We start from the raw sequence: 15746 nt of genomic DNA, 5'->3' as shown, positions 1-15746 counted from the left end.
AGCTACAGAAAATAACCAGAGTCAAGAGATGGAGTGTCTTGTTTGTCGAATAGTGAGGAGGCCAGTGTCATTGCCTTGAAGAGTATATAGTGGGGAATAAGGTACAAGAACAATGGAAAATTTGGAATGGCTTTGAATGTCAAATAAATACAAAATGTATTTGCTCTTGGAGGCAATAGGAAGCCCCTGAAGTTTATTGAGTAAGGGGATGATATGCAAATCAAAAATCATTTATTGGAGTTGAGTGATTGGAAAAGGATGGCAGTTAAATAGATTAAGGAATAATTGATGTATGGCTTATTGATAGCATGTTAAAAGTTTTAGAAGACGATTTTTAGTTTGTGGGATAGAAACTTTATGAAGGATTTATGAAAGGACTTAAACAAAAAATATGGATTAGTTACATGTGAAGTACTCACACTGATGTCATGGGCCAATTGAAAGTACTCAGCATCATAATATAGTAGAAAGGGGTTGCCCTTGGTATTAATTATCCTGCCATTAATAGCTCTTTGACCCTGGGCAAGTTATTTAATTTTGCTGAACTTCGGTTTTCCCTTCTGCAAACTGGGGATAATAATACTTGTGGCTCCCATATAGAAAAATAGCTGTGATGAAAGCATAAACCATAAAAAAGCTATGTATATGTGAACTATTATTTTGCTCATGTAACAGCTGAAAGCACTGGGAGGACTCTCCTTTCTCAGAGTACATAACTCAGGTAAAGTATTAATTAATAAATCAATTGACATTTATTAAGTGCCTGCTATGTGCCAGGAACTGTACTAAGTGCTGGGAATGCTAAAAGAGACAAAAGATAATCCCTGCCTTCAAGGAGCTTACAGTCTAATGGGAAAGACAGCATGCAAACAAATATATGCAAAGCAAGATATATACCTATAAGATAAGTAGGAAATAATTAAAAGAGAGAAAGCACTGGAAGGGTTGGGGAAGGCTTTTTTAGATGGCAAATTTTTAGCTGAGACTTAAAGCTAGGGAAAGAGTCAGAGCAGAGGAGGGAGAACATTTCAAGCTCAGGGGACAGCTAGAGAAAATGCCCACAGTTAAGAGATTTTGGAGTGTTTTGTTCAAAGAACAGTCAGGAGGCTAGTGTCAACCAACAAAGAGTATGTATTGGGGAGTAAGGTGTAAAAAGACTGGAAAGGTAGGAGGGGGCTAGGCTGGTAAGGAATTTGAATACCAAGTAGAGCATTTTGTATTTGCTCCTGGAAGTAATAAGCAACCACTAGAGTTTATGGATTAGGAATGTGACATAATTTGTTTTTTAAGAAAATTACTTCAGTGACTGAATAGAGAATGGTTTAGAGTGGGGAGTGACTCGAGGTAGGTGAGTTACACTAGTTATTGCAGTAATCAAGGCACAAAGCGAGGAGGGTTTGCATAAGAGTGATTTATTGTGTAACAGGAAATAAGGGGGCATATTTGAGAGATATTGCAAAGGTGAACTCTTTATGTCTTGTCAACAGCTTGGATATGGGGACTGGGGGTAGGGGATGGTGAGAGATAGTAAGAGAATGATTTAGGAGGATGATGTTGCCCTCTATAGTAATAGGGTAGGTAGGAGGTAGGGATAGGAAAGACAAATGAGTTCTGTTTTGGACACATTGACTTTAAGATGTCTTCTGGACATCCAGGTTGAGATGTCTGAAAGGAAGTTGGAGATGTGAAATTGGGAGTCAGGAAAGAGACTGGGGCAAGTAAAAGGTAGATTTGAGAGTCATGAGCATAAAAAGAATCCTGAGGAACAACCCTAGTTAGAAGGCCAGATCTGGAGTTTTCAGATAGGTAGAAGGAAAACCAGGAGAGAGTGGTATTCCAAAAACCTAGTAAGAAGAGAATATTCATGATAAGAAAATGATTAACAGAGGAGTAATTAAAGTATAGCTACCTGTCAAAATATTCAGAGATTGGCCTACTCAATTTAGGGACTGAGTTGCTTGTTTTTACCTTTCTTCCTGGGCTTTACTAGCCTTTGGGGAATCTATTTTGCAGTAGATAGTGTAATGAAGAAAAGAAAAGATAAAGCCTAAGCCAATCAGGTTCAGTAATGGATTATTAATCTTTGTGCCCCTAACACTAGTTTTTGAAGATGCTTTGTCCCTTTTCTGGATTAAGATAAAAAATTGTTCCTATTTGTTGCTTGGTTCAATTTCATTTCTACATTGATGCTTTCCATTGTCATGTGGTATAGTTTGGAAATCTTTCAGCCAGCATATTCAGGATCAGTTAGCATGTAAAATAAATTATGTATCATTCTATCTTTCATTGTAAGAACTGCTATGAATAGTGGTTAACTGAAATTGGTGGTAATTCACTCTAGGTTTTTAATATTGACTCTGCTTGGAAAATTCATATAAATCAAAATCCAAAAGAAGATACTGAGGGAATTATCAGCTAAGACTAAGGTTGAAAGCAAAAGCCTAAAGTGGAAAAAACATATGCACAAGACAGTTAAACTCGGTAGAGAAGGAAAACCAAATGGAAGCTAGAGACTTCAATGAAACATGATAGGGAGAGTTTATAAACAAAAGAGTCTAACTTTACAATATCATTAGCTGGACTGCTAGAGTTACTTAGCTAGTGCTATCTGTTAACTAGAAATGGGGAATGTGTGGGGATGTAAAGGACTGATAGTGCCATCTTTAAGCTCTTGGTTCCCATCTGCTGGAGACAGAGAACAATTTTGATCTGATAAATTTGGGACAGACCAGATAATGGAAAGAACACTGGACTTGGGATCAAAGCATTGAGGTTCAAGTTCTGCCTCTGCTCTTTGCTAGCCAGTTAACCTTGGGCAAGTCACTTACACTTTATAAGCTTCAGTTTCCCAAATTGTAAAATTGAAATGGTGATGTTTGTGTTTTTCTCAGATATTCTGCTTTAGTTTAAATTTTAGCTGGTTTGTCCTCCAAAATTCATTGCACTTGAGAAAAAGGAAGGTGATGCAGATTGATGCAGAAAAGTATGGGGACTTAAAAATAAAAGCGCTAAGTTGAACATGATAGAGATAAGAGAGGAAATGATGCCTTGTTGGCAAAGCCAGGCAATTGCCTTCTTCAACTGCTTGGGCCACACTTCAATAGTGGGAGAAACATCTTGCTCCTCTTTCCTCCATGACAGGGACAGACACAACTGAGGGAGAAGGCCCTGAGAAACCAGTTATAGTAATCTGGAAGCAAAACCCAGTACTAGACCACTTGAACAGTTTATGTTATTTTCCAGGAGAGACTTGTAGGGTCTGAGTGACACCATACTCAGTGAACACTAGCCTACTAAAGAGGTTTTGCCCTGAGTAGAAAATTCTTGGGTAATCTCTCATACTATGCTTATAGTTTTATTTCTCTTCACAATATCTCTTCAAGATAGAGATAGAGGCCCTTAAACATTTTAGAAGCAATGACAATGAAAGCAGGTGGATTTCATTCTGGAAGTATTGCTTTCTGTACATTTAAGTTTAAGCTCTCTGACAAGGGAACATATCCATCCTTTTTGTATCATATGGAAAAACAGAGGACATAGCCTTCTGAAAATTTCTTTAAACCTGACAAAGGAAGGTGATATTTTCAAATTAGTGGGTGAAACAGTATGGTCTGAATGTTATTGAGTCAGATTAGTTTTCCATAAGAGCATTCAGGTTCAGGATGAAGCTAGTCTTTTCAATTGACTTCAATTGCATAACACTATCCTCTTGGGTCACTGGGCCATGTATAACATTGAAAGTCTAATGTCACAAGATTCTTTGCCACCCTCAAGGTTCTTATTAGAATAAAAAAGTTAAAGACTTGTACAAAAATATTTATAGCTGCGCTTTTTGTGGTGGCACAAAACTGGAAAATGAGGGTGTGTCCTTCAATTGGGGAATGGCTGAACAAATTGCGGCATATGCTGGTGATGGAATACTATTGTGCTAAAAGGAATAATAAACTGGAGGAGTTCCAGGTGAACTGGAAAGACCTCCAGGAATTGATGCAGAGCGAAAGGAGCAGAGCCAGAAGAACATTGTACACAGAGACCAATACACTGTGGTAAAACCAAATGTAATGGACTTCTGTAATAGCAGCAATGCAATGACCCAGGACAATTCTGAGGGACTTATGGAAAAGAACGCTACCCACACTCAGAGAAAAAACTACAGGAGTGGAAACAGAAGAAAAACAACTGCTTGAACACATGGGTTGAGGCAGACATGATTGGGGATGTAGACTCAAAACTACCACACCAATGCAACTATCAACAATTTGGTAATAGGTCTTGATCAATGACACATGTTAAAACCAGTGGAAATATGCATCAGCCATGGGCGGGGAGGGGGGGATATTGGGGGGTGAAGGGGAAAGTAAGAGCATGAATTATGTAACCATGTTAACTTTTCTAAAAAATAAGTATTAATAAATGTTTTAAAAAAAGAATAAAAAAGTTAAAATGTCTGGAAAAAAACCCTGAATATAGCTAATAGCACAAGAGAATAATATTGTGAATGGTAGAATGGTGTTGGGGAAGAGCACTAGCCATGGTAGCAAGTCTTTGCTCTGACGATTATCAAATGAAGGATTATGGGAAATTATTTCCATAAAATGTGAGTTTCTGGAGGCCTGGGATTTTATTTTTGTCTTTATATTTCCAGCACCCATCACAGTACTTTACACAGTGCAGGTACCTAATACATGTTGGATCAATTAAATTAAATTCAGTGTTTTTCATTTGCAAACTTGGGATGTTAAAACTTGTACTACCTGCCTCAAAGAATTGTGTGAAAAGCTCTTTTGTAAAATGCAAACTGTTACAGGGAGTTGTCATATTAGTAATAATAATATATCAAAGACATGTTTCCTGAATGTACCATCAAAAAAGATATTAAAATAGCTATAGTTTCTTCAGTTCTCTGTAGTTATCAAGGATACACATTATTATTATGGACAACACATTTATGTAGTGCTTTATCAATGTTATGTAGACCAGAAAAGGTAGTAGTAGGTCAGTTATGTAACTAGAGTGAAGTATAATATATGGATAATTCAAGGGCTACATTTGTACCCACAAAATATTAAAAAAACACAAAGCAAAGTCTCTAACACATACAATAGAGTCTCTTTAGAGATTTTATAGAATGACATGGCAAGAGACTACAAAACAGTGGAAAGCTATGCAGAGGTTGTTATCTGTACAGTTGGAAGAGGTCCCCCCTGTGACTGAGACCAATAGCCTATTAAGGCATAAAAAGCCAGAAGGCTATTTCCTTATTAATATTTTACAAAAAAATTCTAGATTGTCTTTTTCAAAAACATCTATTAATTTGTACTTTCTGCTTACCTAAGATTGGGCTGATTTTGGAAAAAGTGACCCTCTTGTGGCCAGGAGTAGTTCTGAAAGTAAAAAATGACTTCAGTGGCCATGTTTCAACAGTCTCTTTGTTTCTCTTCTGGCCTCAAAGAGATTTTTCTCCACTTTTTATGTATCTGATTTTCCTCGCTTTAAGACATACATATCTGACTATTCTTTCCCCACATTTTTATCTCCCTTTTAAAAGTTATTTTTTAGACCCCTTTGTAAAAGTTGGGCAGGTTGTGATCTGGACTGATGGAAGGGGTCTCTACCTGGTAGAGACCACAGACTCATCAAAGCATAAGAAGAAGCCAGAAAGCTATTTTCTTATTAAAAGGAATAAATTGAAATGGAAAGGTAGGAAAAAATAAAATTGTCTCTATATAATTTAACAAATATACTCTGACTATATTTGACTATAACTAGAAAGAAAGGTTTGGCAGCTTTCATCAGCATGACAGGATAAACATGGTTGGGGTGAGGATGTTAAAATTACTCAACTAGATTTAAATCACAAATTAGTTCCTGCTCTAGTTATTTCTATGACACATATACATCATTCCTCCCACTTTTTACATTTATGTTTAAATGATCAATTTTCAAAATTTGACTGACAGATTTAAATTCTTGATCCTAAAATATATACACACATACAGCTATCCTTATTTCCTTTGAGAATCATGACAGAGACCCTGTGTCTGTGCTTTTCTATGTCAGTCTTGCATAGACTAGAAAAAAAGACTCCTGCTGGATTGCTAATGGGCTCGTCACTCTGAAGTGTGAAACCTATGGGCACCTTGTGATCCAATTTCCAATTATTTCCAAACTTACCACACCATTTCACCTTCCAATTACGATTAGCATCCACTCCACGGCAACGGAACCTTGAGTTTCTTGACCTTGTTTTCCTCCAAAATCGATCCTAACCTCAATTAAGAAAATAGATGAAAGAAAAGAATGCCTACAGGTTAGTCACATATACAGTACAATAGTAGATCAACTACTCAGAACTTATGCATGATATTCTTTTTGACCACCTGAGAAAGGGGTTGGCAGAGCAATTAATTAAGAGAATGTTGGGTCAATGATCATGAGATGGAGGTTCTACTCCTGGCTCTCCTATTAACTATCTCTGTGACTCTGGGCAAGTAACTTTACCTTTTCTGGCCTCCTCTGTTAAATCAGGTAGTTTAACTCGATAATTCCTAAAGGCCTTTGCGTCTAAAATTCTATGTATTATGACTTATCCAGTGTCCAGTGGAAAGACAAAATGACTTACATTGGTCCAGCTAAAATGGTATCCATCAACATTAAAAACAGGCATGATGTAGAAATAGAGGTGATTTAACATTTTCCTTATGGCAGGATCACTTCGATATGTCTGAAGAACCTAAAAGACAAAGAATAAATTTCTTTTACAGTTTAGTAGTTATGAAATGTCTGAATGACAACAACAAAAAAGGCATTATAAGAAATTAAGTAGGAAAAGTTTAAAAAATCAAAAGAAATACAACTGTAACAACCGTGGATACAGGTATCACTGAGGAGAGTGTAGGTAGCCACATCAGATACATTTATCAATTTATCTAAGCCTTTGATTCTGAAGATGTAATCAACCACATCCTCTTATGGCCAAGACACTTAACTCTATTTGCCTTGGTTTCCTCTTCTGTAAAATGAGCTCGAGAAAGAATTGGCAAACCACTTCAGTACCTTTTCCAAGAAAATCCCAAATGAGGTCACAAAGAGTCAGACATGACTGAAAAACAGCTAAAACCACATGCAGACAGAAGTTTGACTCTGCTTAAATTTACATTTTACAATTTACAATGCAATTTACAATACAAATTTATATTACTATCTATCTATTAGCCTCTTTGTGATTGGAGCAAAATTCAAGCGAAAAAGCAGCAGAGTATATTATAGTGTCTGTTAATAGATAAATACTGGGAGGGAAAGTTGGAGAAATGTAAGAATTTTTCTTGGAATTTTTTTCAGGCCTGGACAATAAGTACAGCTGGTGGTTTCAGCCTGAGTTTTCTGCTATGAGCTGCTTCAAAGAAGGGGCTTGATAGCCCTCCTTAATTTCTCACTTCTTAAATGCAATTCAGTTCTTCTCTCCGCCCCCCCCCCCCCACACTATTCTTTTGCCTGTCATCCCTATGTCAACAATTCTTTTCAGCTCAGCTTATGGGGTTTCAGCTCATTCCTCATTCTCCAGTACTTTCTCTTCGATTCTCCTTTCTGTTTCCCTCTCAGGGCCTTTGGCTGGAATGGGCCTCTGTCCTCTCCATTTCCAGACACTCACATCCCTGGTTCTGAATTGGCTTGCTAGTTTATACAAAATTGATAGATTTGGGTGAGTTTTTGCTAACAATATGAATAAAGTTTATTTGACATCATTTCATTTTATACAGTAGTGTTAAAAGATTCCTCATTTGGTCAAAGATTTTTAATATGCTTATTTAAAATGCCCATGTTTTATTTATTCAACAGAGATATCTAGGCTTTATTCAGTTTTTTACCTCTGATTTATTGACTCATTAGAGAATTCTAGGCTCTCTGTAATTATTGAGTTAGGGATATGAGATATCCCTCTTGAAGTATTTGATTATAAAACAGTAAGTCAAAAAGAGATTTATTTACTTCACTCATCCTGACATTAGATTTTTGTCTCAGGCATAAAATTATTCCACTTTGCATCTATCGTTCTGCTTGGTTTCAACTCTGTATAACAAGAAACCACAACACAGCATTTGGTGTCTCCTCTTCTCTCTCCTGTCTCCTTTTGTGTATTGTTTCCCTTCAGTAGATACAAGCCCATACTCAACTATGTGACCCTGGGCAAACCACTTGAAGCTTTTTACCTCAGTTTCCTCATCTGCAAAATGAACCAGAGAAGAAAATGGCAAACCATGACAAATATCTTTCAAGAAAATCCCAAATGGGATCATGATGAGTTGGACATGACTGAAATGGCTGAACAACAATAATAATCACAAAGATGAATTGTTGTGCTTCTGACCTAGAACAACTCCCATTATTAATCCACTAGCTGATGCTATCAGGACCTAGAGCAAGCCTCATGGAGAACTAAGAGAATCACATCTGACTCCTATTATGTTCAACTGTCATCCTGTGTCCTTAATCACTAACATATCTATGTATTTTTTATGATCCTAGGAAAGATATATATAGCACTATTGTGGTCAGAGCATTTATTTGAACTAAATCTGGAACTGGAAGCCATGTGGGATAAATTAAGATTATAACATAAATGTCTTCCTAGCAAAGCTGTATGGCCATTTATTTCAAAACGCCACAGTATCCTGATTCAACATTTCAAATGACTCAAAGGACAATCCAGAAATATGTGGTGGTGAAAATTTCCTTCTTTTTAATATAAACAAAGTATGAATACATTATCTAAAAAGCTACGAAGATACAAAATTCAAAGTAGACTTTTTGCAAAATTAAGCTGGTAGCTTTTCAAAGAGCATTAGCTTCAATGGACTGGCTCCTTGAGGATTCATAATCCAGGATCTGGCAAACAACCAATTTCTGAGAACAATAATTGTATGTTTATGTGGGGGGGGCAGAAGAGAGAAAGAGAAGAAAATAGGAAGATGAAGTGGGAGGGGAAGAGAGAAAGCCATTTATATAGATGAATAAGAGATAAAATGAAAAATATATACTTCTTCCTAGTATTGATTCCAGCATACTGAGAAAGAAAATTCAAACAAGAAGAAATGCACTGTGGCTGTGGTCTCATCCTAGATGGAGGGACTATGGATTTGGAGTGCAATGCACAAACTCAAGTCCTCTTTTCTTAGGTGATCAGACAATCCCATAGGCAAATATTTGATAATTAGGTTACTAGATTTATCAAACATCTGGGGGAGAGAAAAAAAATGCTTCAGATTTGGGCTCCAAATGTTCTCTCTATCTTGTCTTTGCTTATTTCCGGTTTCTCTAAGGAGCTGGTAATAGCAGAGCTTTTTTCCAGGTCACAAAAAAATTGAAGGTTACTTTAAGCTGTAACCCTGAACCCATAACATTCATCAGGGCAACATTTAATTCTGAATAGTGTCTTAATTTGTATTCAGAAGCCATTAAGGGCTAAAAAAATAGAAATATTCAAGCCTTTGCTATCCAGTGTCTAGTTCCTGTTTTTCTATTTCCATCCCTGGTAAAAATATAATAAATTGCCATATTGAGGATGAAGAAGTACCTCAGAGAACATCAGAGATCTGAGTTATAGGAGGGACTGGATCTGGAGTGCCTATGGTTGTCTGATGAGGTTTGCTGGCATATCCCAATCAATGGATATCCATTTTGTTTTTAATTTTTAGCTACTACAAAAAGTACTGCTAATAGCATTTTGGAATTTTTTTCTTTGCTTGTCCCTAGTAGTAAAATCTTACAATCAGAAGGTATGGATATTTTAGTTACTTTATTAAATAAATTTCAAGATGGTTCTGATAATAGTTAGACCAATGTATAGCCCCATCAAAAATATATTAGTTACTTCCTTGCTGTCTGACTCTGGGCAAGCCACTTAAACTCAATTGTCTAGCCCTTGCCCATCCATCTTAGATTGTTACTAAGACAGAAAATAAGTTTTAAAAGAAAAACAAACATATTAGTGGGTACCTGTCTTCCTGCAGCTCCTCCAACATCAACAATTTCCATTTTTGTCATCTTGGAAAACTTGCTGAGTTTTAGGCAAAATCTTCTAGCAATTTGGAGCAATCTTTCATATTGTTTTTAATAGTTGCAGTTCTTTATTTGAAAATCTGTTCATCTCTTTTGACCACTTATCTACTTGATAATGATTCCTTGTCTTTATTTTTGAGTTAATTCACTGTATACCTTGGATATCAAACATACTTGATGATACTTGATGTCCCATTGACATTTTCCTCAATTGACAATTCCCTTTTTATCCTAGATATATTGATTTTTTGTGTGTGCAAAAGCTTTTCAATGTCATTTACCTGCCTTCTTTATCTTCTGGCATAATTTTTAACCATTTTTAAGTAAAGAATTCTTTCTATGGCCATCTTTGTGAGAGTCATCTCTTTTCATTTTCCTCTGATTAAAAAAATTGACCTTTTATATTTAGGTTGTATGTGTGTATGGACGCACACATAATGCCAAACTGCTTGCCGATTTTTCTAGCAGCTCTTTTTAAATAGAGAGGCCTCTCCCAGGTTATGTTCTTAGATTTATCAAACACTAGGCTATTGAGTTGTAAAGTTCTATTTCTTGTTTATCTAGTATGCTCCATGGATCTACATTTCTATTTTTTAGCCAGCACTAAGATATTTTGTTACTACAGCTTTATAATATAATTTGATAACTAGAAGCATTATTTCTCTTTCACTCCTACTTGATTTCAGGATTTCTCTTGATTTTCTAGATCTTTTTTTCTTTCAAATGAATCCATAATCAGAGATATTGTAGAGGGAGATTTCTGTTCTGATACAGGTTAGATGAGATGACCCTGGAGATCCCTTTTAGTTCTATGGTTCTGTGATAGATCTCAGAAGAACTGAAATTGCAATTGAAAATGCATGGTGGTTAGAGGTAGGATATAGCATAATAGCTTGTGCCCAAGAAATGAATGAAAAGACATTAAGGATTACAGGAAAAATAGGTGAGTAGGTTATCTAATGAAGGCTAGAGATAACAAATGAATAGAACAAGAGCTGGGCTTCTGTCCATGAATTATTAATGATCTAAAGGAAAGTCCAAGGTGTGTTGAATAGTCTTCTTTAGAGAATTTGCTAATAAAAATGGATAAGAAATGAACAGATTGAGAAGGTACAGAGGGATTGTGATCTTCACTGGTGGAGGGAACTCTCATGCTGATGAGTCACAGATACACTGAAGATTCTTAGAATATAACTTTAATAAGAATAGTATTAATAAAAGGATGATATGTCAGTTGATTTCAGAGATATCTTTTATAGTAACTTCATATGTACTTATTTGTTCATTTGTTATGCTTGATTTAACTTATATAAATCTACACAATAAAATTTCAAATGATAATGGTTTAATAAGTACTAAAATAGTATATAAGAAAATGTGTATTACATATTGCATTATTTATTGTTCTGCATCTAATCAATGTTTCTTGTGTGGGGTAGAATATTCTCCCTATAAGGCTGGTGAATCATTGTTTGAAATCCTGAATCCATTCTGGCATTAATAAGATGAGTCAACACACCAATACATTCATTAATTTGGACTAGGAGAGTGGCACTTATGTACTTGAAAAGCCACATGTGGCTCTGAAACAACTGTCTGATAACTCCAAATTTTACAGATTTTATACATTTAATCCTTTTGATCAGTTTGAGTTTCTCTGGTCTCCTACCTGATTTTCACAATAGGATGAAATTTCAATGAATATGCCAATGGATAGTTGTACACACCCTGGCATTTACTTTGTTGTTGTTGTTATTGTTAATGATTGAGCATCAATCCCTTCTTGAACCTTGCAAGGGGAAAATGTTTCAATAGGGATAGAGCAGAGTAGTGCTGATCTAACAGGCCACCTTCCTTATTTCTTTTCAATCAGACAGTCAGAATAGAGCTTCTTGACTTTTTCAGTGAATGGGAGAGAAGGAAGTAATGTAGATGTCCTGAAACTTTTCTTTGCATTCTCACTAGAGGGCCCCCACCTCTCTCAAGGACTGCCAGCATTCACAAGCTCTACCAGCACCTATCTGGAATACAGTAACTTATGGAAATTTCCTCCTTAAAGGCAACTAGTGGTTCACTGCATAGAGTATTGGGCCTGGAGTCAGGAAGATCTAAGTTCAAATTTAATCAGTACCTAATTCCCAGGGTTGTTGTGAGGATCTAATGAGATAATGTTTGTAAAAATGGTTTAGCATAGGACCCATCACATAGTAAGTACTATACAAATGCTTATTCCTTTCCTCTTAACATCTGTTTTTGACCTGCTGCTGGATCTTTGCCCATTATGATTTTAAAAAAAGATTTACTTTGGAATAAATAAGCTTTGTTTCTAGAAGACTTGTTAATGAGGTATGCTTCAATTCACTGTATTAGATTTTCCATTCTTACCAGGACTGGGATGTATTCACTCTCTATCCAGCATTTGGTATAAACATAGTTATATTATATACAGGACACTTGTTTTTATCAGTCTGAGTGCATTCTAATTGTTCTTCCTTTCTATGTAAACAGCATAGGAAAAATGAACTCAAAAAGTGTAGCAGGAAGGATATTCTTTTAGGTTTTTTCCTGCTTTTAAATTCTATGACTCTATGAGATTTAGGTTAGAGAAAGGAAGCAAGTTCTGATGAGAAAAGGTGGTGGTAATACCGGAATGCATAGCCAAGGACACTTGGTGTAAGGTCCTTGTCTGTTTACCTTTAATAAAAAAAAAGCTTCATTTCTCAGAGATATGGATGTTGGTTGGATAAAAATAAAGAACTGTAGGTTTTTGTTTATTTTGATTCTTCTGTATAGTAAAGAATCTTAGAAGCATTTCTTTTCTGATGTAGAAGACACTGTTCATGTATATATAGAAGAAGAGAGGATTGGGGGTCAAAGTATATCTATTTAAGTTTCAATGAATAGTTTCTTACAAGGAAATCTTAAGTAGTGATGGCTTAAAGCTCATTATAAAAACAATGCATCACATGCCTCAGTGTGGCAGTTACAAGGAATTGCACCCATCTGACTTCAACTTGTTTTAAAATTTTTATTTCACTGAAAAATGTTGCTATTTTAAGCTAAGAGGTATTAGAGAAGATTTTGAGTATGGTCTTGGGCTAGGTACTTGGTATGTCTTCAAGGAATGGATGGGTTTAATTGTGAAGTCAATTAACTTGTAGACATAAAAAAAACACCACTACTAAATACCATGTTCTAAATCTATCTTTTGGACAGCTAGATGGCTCAGTGGATAGAATGCTAGCCCTGGAGTCAGGAAGACTAATCCTCCTGAGTTCAAATCAGGCTTTAGATACTTACTAGCTATGTGTCTCTGAGCAACTCACTTAACCTTGTCTGCCTCAGTCCTCTCATCTGGAAAATAACCTGGAGAAGGAATGGCAAATCACTCCAGTATCTTTGCCAAGAAAACCCCAAATGAGATCACAAAGAGTCACAATCTATTCTGGCTTTCTATTCACATAGTGGGAAACATTCGTTAAAAAGACCTGTGACTTTGTCAGCATGGGAAACTACTGGTATGGAAGCTTCCTTCACAAAAGCACATAGCTACTAAGTGAAAGGCTGGTTGCTCTATTTTAGGGAGCTGTCCAAGGCACATAGACATGTTTAAACATCTTGCAGAAGTCGATAAGGGTGAGAGGTTGGATTTGAACCTGACCCTTTGTGACTTCAAGCCCAGACTTCTATTTACTACCATGGAAAACATGTTAAGGGGGAAAGAATAGCAAGAAATTTTTTGTTAAAATAGAAGAAAAGTATGGAACCCAGAGTGTGAACCTTGATCTGTAGAAATCTTTATGGAGTTAGATAAAGACAAATTTATTTCCCTTTTCTCATCATTCATGTTGCTTTCTCATGGGAGAAAAAGGGAATTATTGCCTTTAAAGTCATGGTCAGATTGTGGAATATTGGGGCACTTTATGTTGATATGCAAACAATATAAATGTCATCTAAAGCAATTTTAAGATGAGAGATGCAGCTCTTCAAAAGGGCAGCTTTGGAAAGACTTTCCCCTGCTCTAATCAGTTCCCCTCCCCACCAAGAAACAAACATACCAAATCAGGTGTAAGAGACTAAGAAAATAACAAAGAATACACCGGGGAAGAAAACATGTTCTAGTGATAACCATAAGAAGAAACACAAATATCAAGGGCAACAATAGTCTTCATTGGGGTGAATTATTTAGGACACTAATGGTATATCCTTAGGAATATTCAGGCTTATATGCACCTAGGAAAGGATATAAAATTCAACACAAAAAAAATTACTTTAGGATGGGAGGGAGAAGAGTTTCCAAGGGAATAGAGGGATAGATCTCAGTCTGTAAGAATGTTTATTACCCTGTAAGAAACTCAGTGAATACTAAATGATAGTAAAATAATCGCTTGACAATACCGTGAAAAGAGATATGGGGAACCTCATATGAAAGGGAGAACAGAAAAACTAGATATTTCCTGTTTTAGTTGAAATCTCTCTATTCAGTATATCAGACATAACATATATAATAGAGCAACCAAGGACCAGAGGGAGAAAAAACCAACTTCAAATGTCCATGTAAATAACACAAACCAACAGAGTTAATTTCTGACAAGTAAGCTGTTATTTCTTAAATAATCCAATTAATTATTTATTTAACTAAATTATTTAATTATTATTTTAGAAAAATGGAATGAAGATGTTTTCTATTCTGCATAGAACAGAGGAAGAACACAGCTCATTGAAAAATAATGAATGAATGAGAGGCTATTAGGTATTTCCTTTGGTATTATCAAGTCACTAGGAGACATAATGAATAGAGTCCTTGCTCTGGAGTCATGAAGACTTATTTCTATGAGTTCAAATCTGGTCTCAGATACTTACTAGCTGTGTGACTCTGGGCAAGTCATATAATGCAACTCTTACCAGTGGCTCCATGAATCTGTAACATGTGCAGTGGCCACATTTGAATAACACCATCTTGGCATAAAGACTAAACCAGGTTGAAGGTAACCTGCAGGTTTCAAACCCATTGGTGAGTTGGGGAAATGTCTACCCCAAGCATGTGAAGACTTCCCCCAGTGCAAGAGGCAGATGAGAACAGTTAGTTCCAGTGGCCCTGAAGTAGGCATTGTGGAGCACTTAGAATTTGGTCAGACAGCAAAGATGTGAAGGTCCTCTGCTACATCCCATCTCAACTGCTGCATCACTATTTGTCCTGACTTTCTTCTTGCTACTGGATTTAGATGAACTTCTGGAACTGTTAGATCTTAGTGTGAATTCCAGCTCTCTCAATTACTACTATGTTAACCTGAATATATCACACAAACTTCTCCCATCTAAGATTCTCAAATATGAAATAGGGGAGTTGATGAGCAACTAAGTGGCTCAGTATATAGAGAGCCAGACCTAGAAATGGGCAGTCCTGGGTTCAAATTTGGCCTCAGACACTTCTTAGCCATATGGCCCTTGTCACTTAATCCCAATTGCTCAGCCCTTAACACTCTTTTTTCTTGTATCTCATACCTAATATCAATTCTAAGACAGAAGGTAAAGGTTTAAAAAAACAAAATAAAACACAACAAGGGAGTTGGGCTAGACGATTATTGCATTCCATTCCAGGTTTAGATTTATTATCATATGTCTCTACCACAGGGACTTTGTTCTCTTGACACTGTGTGGATACCAATGGAGTATGTATGCTGTCC

The 15746-nt window shown here is 36.2% G+C and overlaps 1 protein-coding gene across 1 annotated transcript in view; it reads right to left on the bottom strand.

The window, feature by feature from the left end:
- Window positions 1–15746, bottom strand: part of CPA6 (carboxypeptidase A6) — a 355331-nt gene that overhangs the window by 40610 nt on the left and 298975 nt on the right. The window contains exons 7-8 of the mRNA XM_044657976.1: window positions 6623–6733; window positions 6175–6265 (exon numbers count right to left, since the gene is read on the bottom strand). Coding sequence (XP_044513911.1) covers window positions 6175–6265; window positions 6623–6733 — 202 coding nt within the window. The remainder of the gene's footprint in view (window positions 1–6174; window positions 6266–6622; window positions 6734–15746) is intronic.

This window comes from Gracilinanus agilis, chromosome 1, assembly GCF_016433145.1.
Source record: "Gracilinanus agilis isolate LMUSP501 chromosome 1, AgileGrace, whole genome shotgun sequence".
Taxonomy (NCBI): domain Eukaryota; kingdom Metazoa; phylum Chordata; class Mammalia; order Didelphimorphia; family Didelphidae; genus Gracilinanus; species Gracilinanus agilis.
The sequence above is the reverse complement of the archived record's forward strand: the minus strand, read 5'-3'. Positions and strand labels throughout refer to the sequence as shown.